This window comes from Pteronotus mesoamericanus, unplaced genomic scaffold, assembly GCF_021234165.1.
Source record: "Pteronotus mesoamericanus isolate MK-2021 breed Mesoamerican mustached bat unplaced genomic scaffold, CSHL_Meso_final scaffold_507, whole genome shotgun sequence".
NCBI classification, from domain to species: Eukaryota; Metazoa; Chordata; class Mammalia; order Chiroptera; family Mormoopidae; genus Pteronotus; species Pteronotus mesoamericanus.
Genome location: NW_026555319.1, coordinates 2,705,982 through 2,727,952, shown reverse-complemented (window position 1 = coordinate 2,727,952; position 21,971 = coordinate 2,705,982). Strand labels below are relative to the sequence as shown.

At 56.2% G+C, this 21,971-nt stretch overlaps 2 protein-coding genes across 4 annotated transcripts in view; both read left to right on the top strand.

The window, feature by feature from the left end:
• Nucleotides 1–15,398, top strand: part of ATP6V0A2 (ATPase H+ transporting V0 subunit a2) — a 29,251-nt gene extending 13,853 nt beyond the window's left edge. The window contains exons 8-20 of one of the 3 annotated variants that reach the window (XM_054594287.1): nucleotides 1,168–1,261; nucleotides 1,922–2,134; nucleotides 2,940–3,090; nucleotides 3,253–3,389; nucleotides 3,642–3,829; nucleotides 3,931–4,021; nucleotides 4,571–4,689; nucleotides 5,446–5,656; nucleotides 6,923–7,042; nucleotides 7,257–7,376; nucleotides 9,804–9,921; nucleotides 11,660–11,831; nucleotides 12,507–15,398. In XM_054594287.1, coding sequence (XP_054450262.1) covers nucleotides 1,168–1,261; nucleotides 1,922–2,134; nucleotides 2,940–3,090; nucleotides 3,253–3,389; nucleotides 3,642–3,829; nucleotides 3,931–4,021; nucleotides 4,571–4,689; nucleotides 5,446–5,656; nucleotides 6,923–7,042; nucleotides 7,257–7,376; nucleotides 9,804–9,921; nucleotides 11,660–11,831; nucleotide 12,507 — 1,735 coding nt within the window. In that variant the 3' untranslated portion in view covers nucleotides 12,508–15,398. Of the gene's footprint in view, nucleotides 1–1,167; nucleotides 1,262–1,921; nucleotides 2,135–2,939; nucleotides 3,091–3,252; nucleotides 3,390–3,641; nucleotides 3,830–3,930; nucleotides 4,022–4,570; nucleotides 4,690–5,445; nucleotides 5,657–6,922; nucleotides 7,043–7,256; nucleotides 7,377–9,803; nucleotides 9,922–11,659; nucleotides 11,832–12,443 lie in introns of all 3 variants that reach the window. The other 2 variants (XM_054594286.1, XM_054594288.1) reach the window with 2 other exon arrangements.
• Nucleotides 15,399–16,033: 635 nt separating this feature from the next.
• DNAH10 (dynein axonemal heavy chain 10) overlaps nucleotides 16,034–21,971 on the top strand; it is a 98,105-nt gene continuing 92,167 nt past the window's right edge. The window contains exons 1-2 of the mRNA XM_054594013.1: nucleotides 16,034–16,247; nucleotides 21,725–21,794. Of these exons, the coding sequence (XP_054449988.1) occupies nucleotides 16,034–16,247; nucleotides 21,725–21,794 (284 nt within the window). The remainder of the gene's footprint in view (nucleotides 16,248–21,724; nucleotides 21,795–21,971) is intronic.

The following is a 21,971-nucleotide window of genomic DNA, read 5'->3' as shown; positions in this document are numbered from 1 at the left end:
CAGATTTGGGGCTTTTTTTTTTTTTTTTTTGGAAATCAAGACAGAGATCAATAGAAGAAAGAACCACATTGCAGTGCTCCATGCCTCCCTGTCGCTTTTAGCTGCATGGAGACTTAGTGGAGCTGTGGTTTCCCCGCTGCCCAGTGCCGGGCAGCTGCCCCAGCGCGTGGGGGTGGGGGTGGGGCGGGGGCGGGGCAGGGCGAGGCGTGGGGGCTCCAGCCTGGGTGGTCTGGGGTGCGTCACCTGGTCACGGTGTGCTCTTCTCTGTAAACGGGGGTGCTCACTGCAGGGACAGGGCGAGGGACCGCAGCAGCTGTCGGGGTACCCGCACAGGAGCCTGTCTGTGGCTTTCTCTCGTCAGTAAATGGGAAAGTAAGCAAAGCCAAACACACACGCAGAAGGCCCTTCGCCCTCTTGTCCTCGGGGACCGTTCGGGCGGCCGTGTTGCTTGGGGGTGAGCGTGGGACTCGGCTCTGTTTTCGATCCGTGTCCTGGAGTTTGATGCTCAGTTACTGGTGCTGTGGAAAGTCGTTTGGGGTGTCGCATGGACAAGCCAGTTGTTATTTTATAGAAGCTCTTTGTTTTAATGTACGTCAGAAAAACTACCCCCGCGCAGCAGACCCATCCAGTCACAGGCGTCGCTGCTGAGGCGCAGGCTGCGTCCGGACGTAACTCTAAGTGTCAGGACGTAAAGGAGAGCACCGTGGTGGGTGGCGGTGGCTGCGGTGTGGGCATGGGCTCAGCCCCGCTTGCCCCGCGGGTCCCGGCGCCCCCGGGCCCGGGTGGCTGGAGGCGGGGGAGAGGCTTGCTGCGGCATCTGCGGACCAGAGCTTTGGTCTCCCTTTGATTTCTCTTTTTAAAGAGGTAACTGCTGTTGTGTGTTATCTTTGTTTTTCTGTTTCAAACTTGTGTAATAACTCCCACTCCAAGGAGGGCAGGGTGTTTCCAGAGGCTGGGACTGGGTGTAAGTCTGAGGAGTCGGTGGCCAGGAAGGGAGTTTGGGTGCGAGAGAGAGTGGGCTGAGCACGCTGACATCAGAGACGTGCAGGGCGGGCGCCCCCCGGACCGCGCGCCCCCAGAGGGCCGCTCTCGGGCCGAGCGTGGCTCTGCGGCCCACCAGGCTCCCCGGGCCCTGCCGGGTGCGGCGGGCGGCCTTCTGTCTTCCAGCTACCACTGCCACGTCTACCCCTACCCGAGCACTGCCGAGGAGCGCAGGGAGATCCAGGAGGGGCTGAACACCCGGATCCAGGACCTGTACACTGTGAGTGGGCCGCCGCTGCGCGCACGCGTCCCGGCGCTTTCCGGTTTAATGTGGCGCATTTCGGTGGTGACAAGTCAGGCGTTTTAGAGGGATTGGAAGGCGCTTCTCCTCCTCCTCTCCTGACAGTTCTATGTGAGCGGTTGTGAGAAACGCAGGTAGTGACAGGCTTTAAGACGAAAGCTCCTCCCTGCTATGTCGGAGCGCGACTCCTCATCGGAGGAGACAGACAAGCCCCTTTCAGGCATGGCTCCTGCTTCTCGTGTCTGCTTGAGGCAGAAGGGCTCTCTGTGGCAAGAGGCTGGCATGACCCACTCGGCCCGAGGGGATTCTTCGCAGGAGGGGACGGGAAGCAGGGGCTCCGGGGCCAGCTGGGAGCTGGGCTGAGTTTGGGGATGGACCGGCACCCAGGCGCTCTCTGGGCCCAGCCAGGCCATCTGCTGCCGCACTGGCCGTGCCCCCTTGCCATTTCCTGTGGCCCTGGGCCAGGTCCTAGAGAGGGAGCTCCAGGAGAGCATCCGATTGGCTGAGCTCAGGTTTTCCTCCCGCCCCTTGGAGGAGCGCCCCCCGCCCCCCCACCACGTCTCCAGGACGGGCAGGTGCCTGGCGGACAGACTCCGAAGGCTGCCCCCTCCGCTGAGAGCCCGCTTCGCCCTCACCCAGGTGCTTCACAAAACCGAGGATTATTTAAGGCAAGTGCTGTGCAAGGCCGCCGAGTCGGTCTACACCCGCGCCATCCAGGTGAAGAAAATGAAAGCCATTTACCACATGCTGAACATGTGCAGCTTCGACGTGACGAACAAGTGCCTCATCGCCGAGGTCTGGTGCCCCGAGGCCGACCTGCAGGGCCTGCGCCGCGCGCTCGAGGACGGGTCGGTAAGGCAGCCCTGCCGGGCCCCGCGGTGCTCCGGGGCGGCCAGAGCTGTGGGCGCGGAGAAATGAAGAGAGCGGCGTTGCACAGAGCCGCGGGGCGGCGGGGGGTGGCGCCCGGTGCCTCTTCCTTGAGCCGAACCCACAGAGCGCCAGGCACGCAAGGGCGTGTGTGCGGGCACGGGCGTTCCTGCCTTGCTCTTCTGAGTCAGGAACGCAGGCCTGTGGTTAGAAAGTCAAAAAATGCCAAAGCCGCCGCGCGGTGGCATCGTGCCATCCCCCTGCTCAGAGGGGGCCGTTGCTTTAGTCCCAGTGTGTCTCTCAGGCTCTCGATCGGGTATGAACAGTAAGAACGGGTGTTCTTTTTCTTTCTTTTCCTCACAAGAGATTGCATGCTGTTTATACTGTTCTTTTCACCTCATAAAACTTTCCTATTTTTGAAAAGATTTTATTTATTTTTAGAGAGAGGGGAAGGGAGGGAGAAAGAGAGGGCGAGAAACATCCATGTGAGAGAGAAACAGCCATCAGTTGCCTCTCTTCTGCGCCCCGTCCAGGGACCAAACCCGCAACCCAGGCCCCTGACCCAGGAGTTGAACCGGCGACCTTTCACTTTGCAGTCAGTGCCCAACCAATCGCACTACACCGTTCAGGGCAAACATTTCTGTTTTTAAAAGTAACTACTTAATATTCCACCGCCCGAGTGTGTTCCCACGGAGCCCCGCCCAGAGCCTTGCCACAGTGGGCAACGGTGTGTGTTGAAAGTTCTCTTGGGTAGTAATTTTGCTCTTCCATTTTCCTTTTTATGTGAAAGAGAGAGAGCGGCGCCACCATCCCCTCATTTATGAACACCATCCCGACAAAGGAAACCCCCCCCACGCTCATCCGCACCAACAAATTCACCGAGGGCTTTCAGAACATCGTGGACGCCTACGGAGTGGGCAGCTACCGGGAGGTGAACCCAGGTTGGCGCCGGAACGCGCGAGCCCGAGCGTGTCACAGCCGTCTGGCCGGCGGGCTCGCGGCTGCTGCCCCCCGGGCCGGGCCGCGTGGGTCCGTGCCGAGCGCCGAGTGGCTGGGCAGCCGGAGCGGCCGCCTTGCCTGACGGCGCCTCTCACTCCCCGCAGCGCTCTTCACCACCGTCACGTTCCCCTTCCTCTTCGCCGTGATGTTCGGGGACTTCGGGCACGGCTTCGTGATGTTCTTGTTCGCCCTGCTGCTCGTGTTGAATGAAAACCACCCGAGACTGACTCAGTCGCAGGAGGTAAAAATGCCCCCGCTCGGCCCGCCTGCTCGGGGAGCGTTAGTGCGAAGAAGAGCCGCCTCTCAAAGGCCGCTCAGTGTCAGGCGGTGACCGCGACCCCCCTGACCGTGACGTCAGAGGCGCGGGCGGACCCCGTGTGAGGGGACGCCTGTGACAGTGCCTGGTGTTGGGAGCCACAAGGGAGCGGCCTGGGTCACAGGCGCGCACCTCCCGCCGCGGTGCTGTTTGCTGAGCACAGGCTGCTTTTCGCAGATCATGCGCATGTTCTTCAACGGCCGCTACATCCTCCTGCTGATGGGGCTCTTCTCGGTGTACACGGGCCTCATCTACAACGACTGCTTCTCCAAGTCCGTCAACCTCTTCGGCTCCGGGTGGAACGTGTCTGCCATGTACAGCGCCAGCCACGCGGCCACCGAGCACAGCAGGATGACGCTTTGGAAGTACGTAGCCCCTCGCCACACAGGGGCCCCACGGCTGCCCGGGGGTGGGGGGGGCCGCGCCGGCCGGACGCGGCCCCGCTGCTCACTCGCTTGCTTTCCAGCGACAGCGTGGTCAAGCACAGCAGGGTCTTGCAGTTGGACCCCAGCGTCCCCGGCGTGTTCCAGGGCCCGTACCCCTTCGGCGTCGACCCCGTGAGTGCGCGCGTGCCGCTGCCCCCGTGGGCCCTTGCTGGCGTGGCCGTGCCGACGGCCGCAGTGCGTTCTCAGGCTGTTCGGCAAGGGTCACGGGCTTTGCTTTTTCTTTTAATCTTATTTTTCAATTACCGGTCACGCTCGGTGTGACTTGGTCCGGGGTCGGGCGCACGCGCAGCCGTTAGAGGGTCACCCCATGTACGCAGTGCCACCCCGCCCCGTCCTCCGGGCCCCGCCTGGGCTCCCGCGGCTCGTCCTCGCTCTCCTCCTCGGTGCCCCTTCCTGGGCACGTTCCCTGAACACGGCCCTGGCTTCTTGGCCTTCTTGGAACTTCATGTTAAAGGTGGCATGGCTTTGTAACAGTCGGTGGCTCTGGTTTAGGAGAACAGCAGCTCAGGGCGAAAGCGTCAAGGAGAGTGAGCGTTGCTCTCGTGTTGAAGTCGCAGCTGCCTCCTGATTTCAGATAGGCGCCTCCTCCCTGTCGCCCGCGCACCCTCCGGCAGTTGCAAGACGCTAAAGCTTTCCTTTTCTGTTTTGTTTTGTCTTTAGATTTGGAACTTGGCCACAAATCGCCTCACTTTCCTAAACTCTTTCAAGATGAAAATGTCCGTGATTTTAGGAATTATTCACATGACATTTGGAGTCATTCTGGGAATATTTAACCACTTGTAAGTATAGAGTTTTTAGAAACAATATTTCTAAGCCCAGTTTGGTATATATTGCTTTGCCTCTTGTTGGTAGACCGTATAGGTCAGAGGCAGCCAATAATGGAACTGTGTTTTGATGATACAGCCTTTTGGCAGTTTCATTGGTTCATTCATTCAGCAGATATTTACTGAGCACATAGTATGTGCCCGGCAGTGTGTTTGGTGCTGGGGACTGAGCGGTGAGGACGGGAAACAAGGTAATTACGTGTTCAGGTGAGGGAGACAGGCAACATGTGTTCCTGGTCATTTTGAGAATTGATTTTTCTTGTTCTTTTTAAAAAGATTTTATATATTTATTTCCACAGAGGGGGGAAGGGAGGGAGAAAGGGAGAGGAGCATCCATGTGTGGTTTCCTCTCGTGCGCCCTCTACTGGGGACCTGGGCCCCCGCCCAGGCACGTGCCCTGACGGGAAATCGAACTGGCGACCTTTTGGTTTGCAGGCTGGCGCGCAGTCCACTGAGCCACCCCAGCCGGGCTGTTCCTCTATTATAAATTAGGAAACTGATGCTTGTGAGAGCTAGTGTAGTAAGAGTAGGAGGTTATATCTTTTTCTCTGACTGGACCTATGGTGTCCTCACACTTCTCCTCGTGACGTCCCTGAGCCACAAGTGTGACCCTTAGCGAACGTCGGGGGCTGAGGTGGGCTTCCTCACGAAGAATTTCCTTTTCACTCAGTCCGGCCTTTTCTGTGGGTTGATGGATTCCTTTTCCTCTAGGCATTTCAGGAAGAAGTTCAACATCTACCTGGTCTCCGTCCCAGAACTGCTGTTCATGCTCTGCATATTCGGGTACCTGGTCTTCATGATCTTCTACAAGTGGCTGGCGTACTCCGCGGAGACCTCCAGGGCCGCTCCCAGCATCCTGATCGAGTTCATCAACATGTTTTTGTTCCCGGGAAGTGAGACAAGCGGCCTTTACGCGGGCCAGGTGGGCAGTCCTTCCTGCGTTCTGGAGCCTATAGGCGGTCCTCCCGGCAGCCTTTGTGGGGGCCCGGGGGACACGGGAGCCCTCTTGGTCATCACTGCCACAGCCTGTGTGCTCCTGAGCCGTGTGGTGGTTTGTGTTTCTAAGTCCTGTTGGCCCCAGGACGTCGGGTTTGCTGCGCACGTCCCCGCCCGCTTGCGGCTGCGTCCGACCCGAAGTTCAGCGAGTCTGACTGTGGCTTCGTTGGGCCGCTGCAGATGGCCATCCTTTTTGAGTGGTTTGCTTTTTTCCTCTTGCTTGTATTTCTCTTGTTGATGATTTTAAAATTGTGTTTCATTGTTATTTTTGGGGCCTTTGTAGAGCGACACAGGTTAGGCAGACACGATGGGAGCCCCTGGGGTGCGGGCACTGGGGTCCGAGAGGTCAGCGAGGGACCCCCCTCTCTGGCCCCCGCGGCGTGCCCGAGGCCCGCTTCCCTTCCCTGCCCTTTGCTGACTCCCCCCTCAGCCCCCGGGGCGTGGGCTTCCGGTGGCTCAGGGCCCAGGCGTGAACCTGGTCCGCCTGCCCGCACAGCTCACGACACGGGCATGGTTCTGCCCGTGGCCCCCACTCCCGCCCGCGTTTCAGGGCGAAGGGTGCTGGTCGAGCGGACGAGGGACTCCCACACAGATGCTGCCGCCGGCGGCCGAGTGGGGCGCCCGTGTTCGTGGAGGGGAGGGCCCCCGGCGGCGCTGAGCAGGGGACAGTGCCCGCCTGGTCGCCTGGTCACCCCCCTCCCGACCCTGTCAGTTGCTCCCAGCGCAACTGTGGAACCTTGTCTGTTTTAAGGAAATGTGGTTTTTTTCATTCTGAATGCTATTTCCATACTTCTCGTTTGTATAAGTAAGTGCAGATTCCTCAAATAGCCACTATAATTAAAAAAAAAAAAAAATAGAAGCAAGGATATAAAAAAGCATGTAGCTCCTATTTGTATTTTCCCATTGACTGTGTTTTCAGAAATAATGGCTGGGGTTAATAGCCAGAGTTTGACTCCTCAGAATTTTCCTACAGACTTCTTACTGGTCCAAACCGACCGGCATTCGGCGGGTCCGCCCAGCGCTGGGCGCCAGCCCCGGGCCCCGCTGTGGGTCAGGGCGGGGGCTTGCCTCCGCGTCTGTTCCGCGTGGACAAACAAAGGGACCCCCGGTGTGTTTTCCGCTAACCTGAGGAAGCGGGCCGCCGACGCCGTGACTCGCATGTGCCACTGACCTCCCGCCCTCGGCCCCCCAGGAGCACGTCCAGAGGCTGCTGCTGGCTGTCACCGCCTTGTCTGTGCCCGTCCTCTTCTTGGGGAAACCCCTCTTCCTGCTGTGGCTGCACAACGGGCGCAGCTGCTTCGGGGTCAGCAGGGTGAGTGCAGCGGGGAGGCGGCCGGTCCGGCGCGCGCGTCTCCTGCCGCCGCGAAGGGCTCGGTGAGGAGACACCTCTCAGGGGGCCTGGTCTCGGTTAAAAGCCAGAGCCGCCTCGGTTTAGCCCTGAGCCGCCTGCTCTGCAGAAGCTCTAGCTTTGTTTTGCCACAGCCGTTGCTTTTGAAGGCGCTGACTGTTTCTGTGCTTGTTCTCAGAGCGGGTACACGCTCGTGCGGAAAGACAGTGAGGAAGAAGTGTCCTTGCTGGGAAGCCAAGACGTCGAAGAGGGGAGCAACCGCATGGAAGACGGGTGCAGGGAGGTGACGAGTGAGGAGGTAACGTTCCCAGCGACTAGTGAGACTCGACGCAGATCCGCACAGGGCTTCCCTAGGGACGGTCGTCACGATGAGAGCCATGGCGGGGATCTCTTGTGGACAAAGCGGGGGCGTCAGGGGGTGTCTGCGGGGGGGCGGGGCACAGGTGCACTGGCCTCTGTCTGAGAAGGTGTCGTCAGACCAAAAAAAGATGCGGTGCTGCGTAGGCTGTAAGACTTGATTACGGGGGCATTTACTTACCGGCAGGTGGGGTTGGAGCGGACAGGTGACCCAGCCTGCGCGGACGATGCCCCGCCCCCGGGCCCTGCGCCGCACCTGTTGGCAGTGTGGCTCAGGTGCGCGGGACGACAAGACAGAGGGACAAAGAATGCAGTACACACCACGGCCACACCGCCCGGTGGCCACGTGGTAGCGATCGCTCGTGATTGCTGCCGCCGCCGCCAGGAGTAGGTCGTGCCATTCGGCCATTACTAACAAAAATATTTTTGGCTGCACTGTATGGGACACAGGTGACCGTCAGCTAGGAGGCTCTGATACACTTTCTCAGGGGAGTGAGGGTGGTCACGGCACACCACGTAAAAACAGAATGAAATCCGGACACAGAGGTGGGGTTAGTTTCATTCACGTCGACCCCTGACCCCTGTCCCGGTGCTGAGCATGAGGCAGAGCGTGCAAATCGTGCACCAGAAGTTCACATGGTGTCATTAACCGGCATCCCTGCAGTGACCTTAAATAAGCAAACAAAACAGAAGCAAAAGGACCCTTGCTCACAGCTTTCCAGGTGCTGTTTTGGTCTTTCAGCTGCCAGCACAATGTCAGGGTTTCGGGTTAGCATTTCGTTATTTGTTTTATAGCGGGATTTAGTGTCTGTGCCGCAGGTTGTGAGATTGAATGACTACAGGTGCCCCCTACATTACTTTTAGTGGATCCCCGCCCGGGCCGGAGCTTCCCTGTGGCTGTGGGAAAGAGATCCCCCCGCTCACACTGGCGTCACGGGGAGCCTGCGGGTCCCTGTCGGGGCGGGGATGGAGCCGGCCCCCGGGGGGCTGGGTCCTGGACCCCAATTCCAAGAAGCGCGGCTGGTTTCTCTTCGCAAGTTCGCTTCGTGTTCTGAAGCCAGGTGGCCCCGTGATGGCTTCTCTCTCTCTTTCTTAAATATCTCATTAGGTGGAGGGGAAGGGAGCGGGGAAGAAGGAAAGAAACAATGATGGGAGAGAGAAACATCTCATATGTGCCCTTACTGGGGACTGAACCCGCAACCCAGGCACGTGCGTGACTGGGCATCGAACCAGCGACCCTTTGGTTTGTGGGACGACGCCCAGCCCACTGAGTCGCGCCAGCGCGCGCTGCGCTGTGCTGACTTTCTTGTCTTAGCCAGAGGGAAAAGCATGCTTACCTGCCCGCGGCTGTTAGGAAAACTTTCAGAGAGGCTGTGATTGGCCTGGCCAGGGTCACTTCAACGGCAGAAATTAATGGCTCACAGGTCAAGGTGTTGCAGGGTTGGCGTCTCCTGAGGCCGCTCTCCTCAGCCTTCCGATGGCCGTCTTCTCCCTGTGTCCTCGCGTGGCCCTTGTCTCTGCCCACCGACCCCTGGGGCCTCTTCCTCCCCTCCTGAGGCCCCCGTGCTTCGATTAGGGCCCCAGCCGTATGGCCTCATTGACCCTTCATGAACTCCTGAACGGCCTCGTTCTCCAGTCACAGTCACGTTGGTAGTTCGGGCTTCAACCTCTGAATTTCGGGGGAGCAGAGTTCGGCCCTTAACTGGCTGGGGTTCAGGCTTAGGCGGGGAGAAGCGGCTCCGCCCAAGGAAGAGGGGCGCAGCTCTGGGCAGATGGACACAGCACTGCCTGCCGCCCCGGTCTGCTTCATTCTGTTGCAGTTCCTTTGGCTCTCCGGGAAAGACTGAGCCACATTTCTCATCATCAGCCTTTTGTCGTCATTAAGTCCACATTTGGTAATCGCTCCGTAACTTAGCGTTTTGGTCTGGGACGAGGGATGATTCCGAGGGACAGAGCAAACGGCAGCAGAGCTGGAGAGACCACGCGCGTCCCCGTGCAGAGTCCCGCAGCCGCTTCCCGCTCAGGGCCCCCTGTCGCGTCCCTCGCGGGGCGTGTCGCTGGCACGCGGTCGCGTCCTCACCGCGTGCACCTCCCCTGCGGCTGGGCGCTGTCGACGCTCCGGGGTGTGTTCCGAGGGCAGCGGGGCCAGGGCAGCCCCTCCGGCTCCACGGGCGAACGGGCTGGGGCTGGAAGGGCTGGCGGGTGGAACTCCCGCCTTGTGACCCCTGTCCCCCACACCCTAGCCTCGTGTCCGCAACGTTCCAGAGCCAGTGCTTGTGCGGTAATTGTGCAAGTGGTGCCGACTCATAACTGTGGGAGTGCACGTGCGCCCCGCGGACTCTGACTATGCCGTGTCCTCTCTCCGCAGTTTAATTTTGGAGAAATATTGATGACCCAAGCGATCCATTCCATCGAGTACTGCCTGGGCTGCATCTCCAACACTGCGTCCTACCTGCGGCTCTGGGCCCTCAGCCTGGCCCACGCACGTGAGTGTCGCCCGCAGCACCACGGCCGGCTCACGGGCACGTTTTGAATTTGCGAGGGAAGCCCAGCGCCGTCTTGGACCTGCGCTGCCGCTGTTGGGGCTTGGCTGCTAGCTGTGCGGGGCCCTGGGTGGTGGTAGGGCCGGCCGGCTGTGGACGCCCAGAGCCAGGCGGGCCTGGCGGCAGGGAAGCTCAGGGCCTGTGGCACCGCCACCGTCACACCCTCTGCCGTCACCATGATTCTTCTTGTCACTGCTGTTCCTTCACGCAGTCCTGCCCTCCCAGATGCAAGCGTGCGTTTCTCTCAAGCAAGTCCTGAAGCCCTGCGGGCCAGTGGTTTAATGACACGCAGTCCGCCCTCTGTGCGGTTCTGATGGCGCTCAGCCACGTGACACGCGTGCCCCACGATGAGTTGTTTCCATGGTACAAAGTACCAGCTTCACCACCAGGTCACCGTGTAAACACGCGTGTGCTTCACGATCAGTGAGCAGTCACTCGCCCCGGCAGAGTCTGCTGGGGACCGCTTGGTCCCTGTGCCTCTGTCCTGTTCACGCCGAGGCAGCAAAGCAGGCGGTGGCTGGCCGCCCTGTGCACCAGTGAGAACCCAGGTGGCATTTTACAAAACGGGCGACCGAGTGAGGGAAGTGGCCAGCAAAGGGAAAGCGTAGCCAGGAGGTGGAAAGCGTAGCCAGGAGGTAGACAGCGGTGACGCCGGAGGCGCGGTGCGGCCTGAACAGGCCGGGGAGCGTGGATGCGGCTGCTGTTCGGGGACGGACCGCTGCCTGAGGGCCCAGGGCAGCCCGTCCGTCCATCCACAGGAAGGAGGGGACTGGGTGTGACGAAGAAGATGCAAACGTCCCAAAAGGTGGGACGCGTGGGAACTCGGAGGCCTTGAGGACATTGGAGCTGCGGAGGCCCCCACGCTGGACGCCGGCCCAGACTTAGAGACGCGCGGGCGGCTGGCTGAGTGCCGGCAAGGTGCTCGCGCCGCGCCCGGGGCCCAGCTCGCCCGGGTTACGTGAGCGAAGGCACCATGTTCAAACCACCTCGATATGTTTTTTTCCTTTTTTGGTAAAAAAAACAATTTAATGCTCAATGTTTCTAATGTTTTAAAAGTAAATTTACTATTTTTTCATTTTTTATGCATTTATAAATCAAAGAATGTTTTGGCAAAAGCTGTGCAAGGTGCGAGAGCAACGGCGATTGTTTCCCTCGATGGTTAAGTGTGCGCTGGGCGGCCTGGGCAGCGCGGCAGAGGCGGCCGGGCCTGTGAGAGCGCCCGGGTGACCGACGGGGCTTTATGCTTATTTCTCCTTGCACCGATGTTCTTACAAGTGTAGCCCAAAGTTTGGAATGTCGTGGCCCGAAGGGATCCTGTCTCACCCTCATTGTGCAGAGCAGGACACCGAAGCCCAGTGACGGTGGGCGCTGGTGCAGGGACCCCCCGTCGGTCACTTATGCCACGGCCAGGACCGGACGCCCCGCTTCCTGCCTCCCGGCGCAGAGCTGCGCTGGGCAGAGCCGACCCAGCCCCGGGTTGGCCCCCGATCTCTCACTGGGAGGCAGGCCTGCCCTGTCTGCCTGAGCGCTGAGGACGGTTTACGTGGAAGCAGAGTTTGTACGTAGTGTAGTGGACGGGGGCGCATTGCTTTTTGGGCAGCACTTCGGAGTTGTCAGCCCACTAACAGACGTGACTCGCTGAGCACGAACAGGGGCTGACTGCGACGCGCTTCTCCCGCAGAGCTGTCCGACGTCCTGTGGGCCATGCTGATGCGCGTGGGCCTGCGGGTAGACACGACCTACGGGGTCCTGCTGCTGCTCCCAGTCATCGCGCTCTTCGCCGTTTTGACCATTTTCATCCTTTTGATCATGGAAGGGCTTTCTGCATTCCTTCACGCCATACGCCTCCACTGGTGAGCGGGAACTGCCCCTTAGAACCCCTCCCCACCGCGAAGTGTGTGTATGAAACCCACCCAAACACCTAGGCTTAACGCAGGCGGCCGCCGCCTGACGCTGGGTCTGTACTCAGATCCCCCGAGTCATTGTGGCGTTTGGTTTCTGAACTGCTGTCGCCGACAAGGCGAAGCACGTTTGTCTTTGCCGAATAATGATGTGTATTTCGTGTTTTCAGTTCACTGTGGGCCTGACAGGTTGCTTTATCTTGTAAAAGGCTTCACACATACTCCTTGGTGTTTTACAGCTATATCAGATTACTTGTCTGCATATCCAGTTACCAAGGCGGGGAGAGAGATCCTGATGCCGGTGTGTGACCGTGCGGTGTGTGAATGTGCGGTGCGTGCAGTGGCGTGACGTGTTGGGCTTCTGAACACACTGCGAAAGCCCACACGGGGCGGGCGTGTGTGTAGGTTTTATCTAAGTACAAATAATTTCTGCCAGGATTGTGTGTGGAACGAAGCAACGTCAGCACAGGAACTTCTTTTTTTAACTTATAAAAGCTGCTTAAAGAAATGTAGGAAATGTTATTTCCAACTGTTCTTTAATACAAGGAATTTTTTTTCTTTTAGGGTAGAATTTCAGAACAAATTCTACGTTGGTGCAGGCACCAAATTTGTTCCTTTCTCCTTCAGACGCCTTTCATGGAAGTTCAGTGACGACGTGGCCTGATTGTAGTGTTGTGTCCAACCAGCTTTCAGATGGATGGAGAATTATCATGTTGTAGAAATTCACTCATGTCAAATTTATGATAGGAAAAATTCTGTCTTCATTGATTGCCTTATGATATAGCCAAATAATTGTGTAAGATATACCTCTTCCTCATGCTGAATATTTTGTAAAGTTTATCACTTTTAGATATATAAATTTATTTCAGTTTTTATGACGAGCAAATATAAGTTAATGCCAAAAGTTATGTTAAAGTTATTTTTTAAAATACAGACTTGGGGGAGAAAAGTCCATTTTGAATGGCTAATTGAAAATGGTCTTAGATACTTAATTCCTTTTCATCTTATTAAACAAACAGACAGACAGAGTGACAGTGTCACCTGAGATCAGATGACATTTTCCAGCAGCTGAAGTGGAGTTTTTTAAAAACTTGAATGATGGATAATCAAGACACATTCTGCTTGACTAGAAGTACATGGACATTTTTTATTGTATGCTCTCTAGAATTACGAGCAGGAGATGGTTTCTACAATCTTTGCCTTGTTTTATAATTGGGGAAAATGGGATAATATAACCTACAACAAGTGGTTATCCTACTTGTATATTTTTTTAAAGGCCCCTCACCCTGTTATCCCTGCATAAAACCGATTACGGTGATTACCTTGGGAAGGCAGCGGTGTCCTGAGCCTTGCCGCGCGGTGCGACTGTCGAAGGTGCCCCGGAGACACGGTTCGAACTTAAGTGACCAGCTTGGCTGATGAAATGGCACCAAGAGGGGTTTCTACAGAGTGAAGGAAAGGAAAAAGTAGTCTTTTGTGTCATTTTATAACAAAATGTAAATTATTTTATCATGAAGAGATTGAACCTTGCCCTTGAGAACAGCACGTTGCTAATTTTTTTTACCTTCAGTCTAAGTCTAAATAAAGGTCTGGTTAAGGCATTTAGAGTTAAACTTTGAATACTATTTAGATCAGTTGAAAACTAATTCTTAGCCCTTAATTTATAATCTTTAAATTGATCTGCTCACTTGACATTTAGTTTTGAATGAATGTCAGTCCTATTGAACATTTTGATCTGTCTTGTAAATTATGTTCATTTTTTATATTTTACTCTGATTTTAGATAATTACTTTCAGAAAGAAATCCTGCAGTATTTTCACTTTCTCACTCTTTCTATGACATTCGTTTGCCACCATTTCCTTGGCCCCCGGTGGCGGGAGAGCTTGGAGTTGTCTTCACAAGCTAAGACATTGCTGGCACTGAACTCAAGCCTCTCCCTCCAGGTAATTTCAGGGCCTGTGTGTGGGGGGCATGACCCTGCATCACGACAGAACGGTGACTCTTAACACGAAGCCTTTGCACACATGGTAAAGATCCCACGCTGCACCCCCACGACCTGCTACCAAAGCGAGCCCACAGTTCCTGGGTTCTGTGCCTGCGATGAAAATAGCAAATGTAAAAGGGCACTGATGAAACTCCTGAAAGTGACTCTGCCCCCGAGGGTCCCCCAGAGGGCTGGGCACTTTGCGGTGAGTCCAGGGCCTGAGGGTGCCGTCCGGGTTCCTAGCTTGTCCCTCCCAGGCTGCCGTGTTTTACCACTTTACTCCAAGGGTCTGTTGTAAAATGTAGCTAACTCATCCCTCAGGAAGTCACGATTTCCGGGCACTATTAACTGACTAGGAAACGAGACAAACAGTGTTTGCTGGAATTCTTTACGCCCCTGCTGCTAATTGTCTCGGGAGCCACTTTTATACTCTAATGGACACCTCTTATCAGGAGATAGAACAGAGAATGATGGGTCATTTTTTCCATTGAAACTGTGCAGAATGTAACTATAAAAAATTAACAGCCCTAAGAGAACTTTCTAGAAATCCAGTTTGATGGTATCTTTTAGGCACTGGTGGAAATTTTACTTCTCTACAAAGCTATTGGTTCCAGTGTCATGTTACCAGAGCAGCCGCTTTGTTTTGCTTTTAAGCCTTTGGTAGAACTATTACGTAAACAATATTTAAGGCAGACTTTATTCTCTTGATAGCAGGTATCAAGAAAAAAAAGGTTGTCTAGATGATGCTAAATATGTTTACTTTCCTAAAGAGAAATGTCATGATGACCACATTTTCCAGTTTTTTTTGTGTGTGTTAATTGGGTCCTAAAATAAAACCCCAAGCGATTTCTCAAGTGAAATAGAACTTGGTGTCATCCTGCAAGGCGATGGAACCGTGGTCCCTGAGGAAGTGCAAGCCTCTCTGAGTGGGTCACCGTGAGCCCGGTGGCCTTTCTGTTCGCGGTGGGTGCGGCCTTGGAAAGGCTCCCCTTTCGCGGGATACCCCTCGGCCTCCATTACTGGGATGGGTAATTCAAAACACCGTTCTGGTCTCAGTTTTCAATCTGTAATTGTTTACTAGTCATAGAATACAGCATGGGTAGCTCTTAATGGACATTTTAGGACCTTGTTCATTTTGGAAAACAATTACTTCAACAGCTGTTTTACGGTCTGCATTTAAAAAACAATAAATTTCTTAATTAAAATTTTAAAGCCAGGTTTGCTTGCATGCCATCTGATATATCTCCAGCAAGACTATTGAGAAATCTTAATGCAAGATAATGAAAACAAGGCAGTTCTCAGTGGTAGTTTCCCAACAGCCAGGCCCCTGATGCTGAGCTTTGGATTAAAATGTCAAGAAACACTTAGAACTTGCAGCGTATTTCTTACAGGGAAAATGGAAATCTAGGGGCTCCGCTCTCTGTGAGGGGAAACCGTGAAAAAGTTCAAGCTCCCCAAATGCATGAAAGCATGAAAGGACAAATTTGCATCTTCCTATCAGTATTGAACTTTTTACTGATGAACAATAAATATATCTATATTTTTAAAACGTGAGTGTTTTGCTTTATTACGCCCTGGCTTGGCTAGGAGCCAAAGCACATAGCCCCTCCCTTGACCCTGAGCCCTCTAAGGGACTTGCCCCTTCTGGGACCTCTCTTTGCAAGGCATCTGCTCTTCCAGCATCCTTTAATTCATAGCGGCTGAGGCCTCAAACAAGTCCTTCCTGGTCTCCCAACTTTGCCTCTGCCACCTCCGAGATACTGTCACCTTGTCACCTCCCTTGCCTCGGTTTCCTTACAACATGGGCAAGACGCTGGCACACGACAGCGCTCCTGGCGCGCAACGCGAGGTCCGAAGTCTGAGGGGTGTGCGTGCTGCCCGGCAGCTGGGCTCCGAGGAAGGGTGGACGCACGTCGCGGGGAAGAATCCTTCGCCCCACGGCGCGCTGGCTTGCGGGGGCCTCGGTCCTTCCCCAGGGCTCGGCGTCGCCCTTTCCGTTGTCTGGGTTCGTGCCTCTGCGAGCTCGGGGCCGGATGCGGGCATGTCCCTGGACTATGCGCGCCCCGCGCCCGCGGCAGCCGTTGCCGGGGCGCCCGTTGCTAGGGGCGCCGTTGCCAAGGACGCCGGCCCGCTAGTGTTGGGCTTCCTGGGCAAGACCCTGCTCCGCGCCATGGACGACCTGCGGGTGCTGTGGGTGCGAGACCGCGTGTACAGGGCCTTCGGCCTCACAGACCCCCGGCTCTTCGAGGACCTGTTGACCCGCGACGACGGCGAGGCCGAGGACCTCATCCTGCACTTCCTCAACAGGGTCAGCGACGAGGAGGCCGCCGCCACGCTCTTCTTCTACCGCACGGTGGTGCCCGAGGAAGTGGAGGTGGAGGCCGGTGAGCCCGCGGGCGCCCCTCCCGCCGCTCTCTCCCCGGCGGTGGCCAGGGACCCGCGCCGGCCAACCTGGGCCTCGGTGCGGGTCGCGGACGGTTAGGGTCGCCTGCCCCGTTCAGGGAGAAGCCGGGCCCTAGGTGAGCCGGAGGCACCGCCCCGGCTCCCACAGCGCACCTGGAAAGGCAGCCTGCAATATTACTCACAGCAAACGCTTATTTAGTGCTTACTCTGTCCCAGGTGCAGTTCCAAACGCTTATATCATCAGCTCATTAATGCTATGAAGTGAGAGTATTTTTACCCCATTTTATAGATGAGCAAGCTGTGGCCCACAGAGGCTTAAATGACTCACCCACTGAGGCCACACAGGCCGTGAAGATTCAGGAGTAGGAGCCACTGCCCAGTGACAGGCCACAGATGCGAGAGAGGTGGCCCCGAGCAGGGGTGGGAGTGGGGCGCGGGGCCGGGGGAGGGAAGGGTTGGGAGCGATGCTTCACCCTCCCTCACCTTGACAGTGTCAGGGGCTGCAGAGGGTTAGAAGAATAGTCCTTTCTCTCTCCTGGGGCTCCTGACATGCAATTGTAAAGTAATGCCCAAACGAGATTCAAAAAATCAGTGTGCATTTGCCCTGGCTGGGCAGCTCAGTTGGTCGGATGTGTCTGGGCTGTGGGTTCCCTCCAGCCGGGCACGTGCAGGAATCAACCAGTGAACACCTGAATCCTGTAGGTAACCATGGTTAGTTTGGCGTGTATCCATATATCTTTTCCAAATCAGTCTAGCTATCTCTGCATCTTTCTCTCTCTGCATAATGATATATGTATAATGATAATATATAAATATATAGAAAATTCCTAAACTCAAATAAGGTCATTATAAGCAGGGTCTGGCACAAATAACACCCCTTTTTATTTTAAAATCTTTTTTTTTACAAACTCATAAGCATGTAATTCTGTAACAGAGCAAGATCACACCACATGACAGTTTAGGTGAAATGTTCAAATTAAAATTAAGTTATTACCCTACCAACCACACTCAAGCAGGTGTTACTTCTGCCAAGCCCTGTATATACACATATATGTGCATTTTCTGTATTGCTGTGGGATAGGTGTACAAAAGTGGGGTTGCTGTTTGTGGGTGTGCGCATTTGCAGTGTGGGTAGGTCCTGCCAATCTGCTCCGGGGAAAGGCCCTGCCAACACACCCCCAACGCCAGGAGGCGCCCCTGTGCCTGTGTGCGGGAAGCCCCGCCACCACCAGGGGTTGTCAATCTCTATTTTTTTCCTATTGAGGAAAGGCGGATGCACTTTCTCATTCTAATTGACCCTTCAGTCATCAGTGGAGCTGAGAGCCTTTTTAAAATGCATTTTGGTCATTTACGTTTCCCCTGGGCTGGTTGTCACTATGCAATCATTCTTGCGTCCTTCATCTCCGGGAGGATTTGCGCAAGTCTTCTTCCCTTCGAGACAATTAAGGCTGTCTCAGGTGTCTGGAATATTTCTGTGTGACCGCGTTGGCTTGTAGACTGGTCCCCGTACGTGGAGAGCGAGGAGAGACGGAAGAGAAGGGCGGATGGATAGGTGACAGGTTTAATAAGCACGGGGGCTGTCACCCGAGGCTTGTTCTGGGCACCCGAGCAACGAGGACGCCTCTGCCCGCTATGATCTTAGTTTATACAGGGCTCTCCGCTGGGTTCATCACGGTCACCATCCAGATGGTCTCAACCCCACGTCGCTCTCAGGCTGTGTCCGAGAAAACGCCTCCCGCCGTGGGATGGTGGGTGGAACGTTACACTCCAAGCACGAGGAGGGCGAGGGGCCGCCTACTGCCCGCTGGCCAACTTCCGGGTCAACCAGGGTCACTTCCTCAGAGGCCTCTAGCCGACTTATACGCGCGGCTCTCCCGCCTCTTCGGCTCCGTTGGCTCCTGGGAGAGCCGGGATCTCAGGCCCCTCACGTAGTGAAACAGTTACGGTTTATTTTTGCTTTCCATGTATGTGGCTGTGAAGACGCCGACGCCCCTGCCCCGTCTGAGGAGGAAAATGAGGAAGAAGAAGCCGCATCTCATAAAGTCGGGTCCGCGGATAAAACGTCAGGTGTGGACTTAGGACGCGCTCGGAGGGGGCGGCGCAGAGGGGGCGTCCCTGCCGGACCAGACTCGTTTCCGCTCTTCACCGCTGGGAGCTGGACATGGTGGGACGCGCGGAGGGAGGATACTGGGCATCAAGAGGCACACTGTTAGGGTCCTGGAGCCGCCATAACCAGTGACTACGGGTGCGCGGCCCCGGGCGCTGGAGGCCGCAAGGCCCAAATCAAACTGCCAGCCCCCCCCCCCCCCCCCCGCCCCACACCGTGCAGCCCTGGAAGGCCCCTGGGGATGCCGCCCAGCTGGGGCCGCGGCTGTCAGTCCGTGGCTTGTGGACCCCTCCCTCCCATTTCCGCCTCCGGTGGCGCGGCTGTCTTCCCACCCCCTGTCTGCCTGGTCCCCCCCCCCCCCCCCCCCCCCCGCCCTTTTCTCTCCTGGGTGTGAGAAAAGTCCACACCGGGACTGCGTTTTTTATAAGAGATTGTTTGAGCCAAACCAGCGGCACATACCCAGGGGCAAGATCGCAACTGCTCCTGAAAATAACACCTTGCAGTTTCTTTTTTGCCTTTGGGATCCAGGAGGGAAGAGAAGGTGGGTTACAGGGAGGTGGGAGGGCCCTGGAGAGAGCCCTTTCAGTGGGGCTTAGCCTGGAGGCACAGACAACGGGATAAAAAATAAAAAAAAAAGATACTGTTTACTACAGGCGTTAGTGCCTGGGGCCTGAGGCCGCTACCCCCTGCCCAGTTGGGGGTTTAGGATGGGACCACCCTGGGCGGTGACTTTTCAGAGCTGCTCATGTCACTCACTCTCCTACGAAGGCACCAGTCCCTGGATGTAGAGCCCACCCTGCTCCAGCCTGACCTCGTCTTAGCTCATCGCCTCTGCAAAGACCCTCGTTCCCAAAATGCTCGCATTCCGAGGTTCTAGGTGGACATGACTTTTTTGGGGGGGCGGGGCACTACTCCAGCCCATAGTGCGGAGCGTAAAACACCCAGGCTTGTTCAAGCAGTGCCTCAGGCGGCTCCACCCGGAACCCAGGCGTGCGCTCTGTGCCGCGAGGGCGTGCCGTTGTGCGAGCTACACCCGCCGTTTCTTTTGGCACCTCTGAGGCACAGATCAGGGATGTTACTGCTCACCAGTTGAAAAGTCTAAACCGGAGGAGTTTCTGGAGCTATGCTAGGGTGAGCCATGACACGGTGGTCCCCTGCAGGCCTTGGGTTGTCCCTCCTGAGTGATGAAGGGGCTTCAGTTGCGCGCTTTGACCCAGGTCTCTGCAGCAGCAGTTCTCCTCTGGCGGTGATTTGGGCCACCAGGCGACATTTGGCTCTCTCTGGAGACATTTTTGGTTGTCACAGCTGGGAGGTGGGCGCTACTGGCATCTAGTGGTAGAGACCAATGGCTGCTGCTGAGCGTCCTGCAAAGCACGGGACAGCCCGCAGCCCAGAGTGGCCCGGCGCCAGCCGTCAGTAGTCCAACACCGAGAACCCTTGCTCCGGACCCCCTGTGTCGCCAGCGGAGCTACCCGCCCCTTCCCGCCCTCCCCGGAACCCGCTTCCCTTGTAGAGAGCAGACGCTGTGCGCTAGACACATCAGGGGAACAAGCTACTGAGTATTTGAAAATCAGAGGGGAAAAGGGATTTGGGCAATATTCAGGGTCTGGTAGTCATCTTTATTTTTTGAAAAGCATTTATTTTGACCAAAATATAATCTCCATGGCAAAGACTGGGGACTACAAGTTTAGAAAGAAAGGCTGTACGTCATAAGAAGGCTTGCCTACGTCGGCTTTTTACAAGACAGACGGTGGTTCTGAGGGCCACAGCCACAGCCGCGGGGGGGGGCCCGCTAGTGAACCTGTGACCAGGAAAGCCTGGGGTGGGAGGCGGCGGCTTGGAGGGAGGGGTCAGGAAAGCTGCTCCAACGAAGCACAATAGCGTTACTTACAACTCAGTGTTTAAGTGTATTTTTGTGTCAAGATAATATAATGCATCACATAAAACGTAACCGTTTCAGCCGCTTCCACGTGTAGAGCTCAGTGACACGGAGCACATTCAAGTGTGTTTGTGGCCGCGGGCTGTCACCCGTGCTCTGATGATGCGAGTGCGGCTGGCTCCGAAGCCCTTCTGCCGGCCAGTGTGCCCGGCGCTGAGCCACGCTGTCACCTAGCCCTCCAGAGCTGATCAGGGGATGTTACTGTCCGACTTTATGGGCGAGAAAACCAATAAAATAGGAGGGAGGGTTCGGACTCCACACGTTGATTTGATTCCAGAACCTCCCGGACCGCGCGCAGAGCCTCTGACAGTGAGAGCTGGGCTGCACGGGGGCGGCCCCCCTTCCCTGTAGTCACCGGGCGGGTGCGACACGCAGGGCTGTGCCCGGTGCCCCCCGGGGCTCCTGGCTCTGCACCGAGGGCAGTGGACGATAACAGAGCTAGGCGATCATTTTTTATTTTCTCTCCACCCCTCCCCAAATTCCCAGTTTCATTGTGAAAAAGGAGTAAATGTTAACAGGTTGGCTGTGATTCTCACCCTGATGATAAATCTCCTTTTTAAGTAAAGTTCTGGGAAGTCACTCAGTGGACACTGCAGTAAAAGATACACACACACACACACACACACACACACTCTAAATTTCCAATTGAGGACCCATCAAAAATGCAATACAAATCTTGTTATAATGTAAGTCCAGCCTACGATAGGACCCGTTTGTAAGTTTAAGTATAGCTTTGTGGCTCCAGGCCTGTTGACTGAAACGTGTTGTACACAGTGCACGTCTAATCTTGATGGGAGGGAACCCAATTTCCTGATTAGTGTATCTTGCTCATTGAATAATGTTTTGCAGTCAAAAATTTGCTGCTGAAAGACAATTCCACACATCAGCCTTTAATCGGCATAGAAGATGGAGAAGTGGGCAGAGAGAATTTAGAAAATTTGCCCGCCAAGGTACGCATGCTTCCTTCTCCTCGGAGGGTCCCAGGACCTTCATGCCTTCTGATGCATCTGAGTAACTTGACACAGTCCTCGCAAGGGACACAGCGCACTGGAACAGAGGTGGCCAGCCTCTGTGCTGGGAGCCCCGGAGGGCACCCTCGGATGGAATGCCTCGCTGCAGTGACTCAGAGCCCAGGGGGGCGTCTGGACTCATGGCCGCACTGTTCCTGAGAAAGGACGCAGGCTAGAATCGCCGGGGAGAGGCAGGCCCGGTGGGTGGGCGTCGCGGGAGACAGGCGTGAGCCTGCAGGGTGGGGCGTGGGCAGAGCACGCTTCCCTGCAGCTCCTGCGATGCAGGGAGGAAGGGCTGCCCCTCGGGGAGCTCCCCTGAGCCCCGACCTGCAGGGTTTTCACTGGGGGCCGTCGCACAGGCCGGAAGGGCCGCGTGTCTGACCTTGGTCACTCTGCCTCCAGCGCCCCAGCGGCCAGGCGGCTCTAGTGTGGCCCAGGGCTCCGAGCCGGCGGCCAGAGGCGCTCCCCATAAGTGAGCTTGTTAGTGTTGCCTACGCAGCCCGAAGGACCCAGGTCCCCAGGTATGCAAAGACCCTCACGTCAGGCAGGACAGTCCCAAAGCTTGGGGGTTGTCACCCAGGGCTGGCGAAGGGCCAGACGGAAAGCTTTGGAAGGCGCAGGGTTTGGGCAGCCCAGGCTGCTGCGCTGG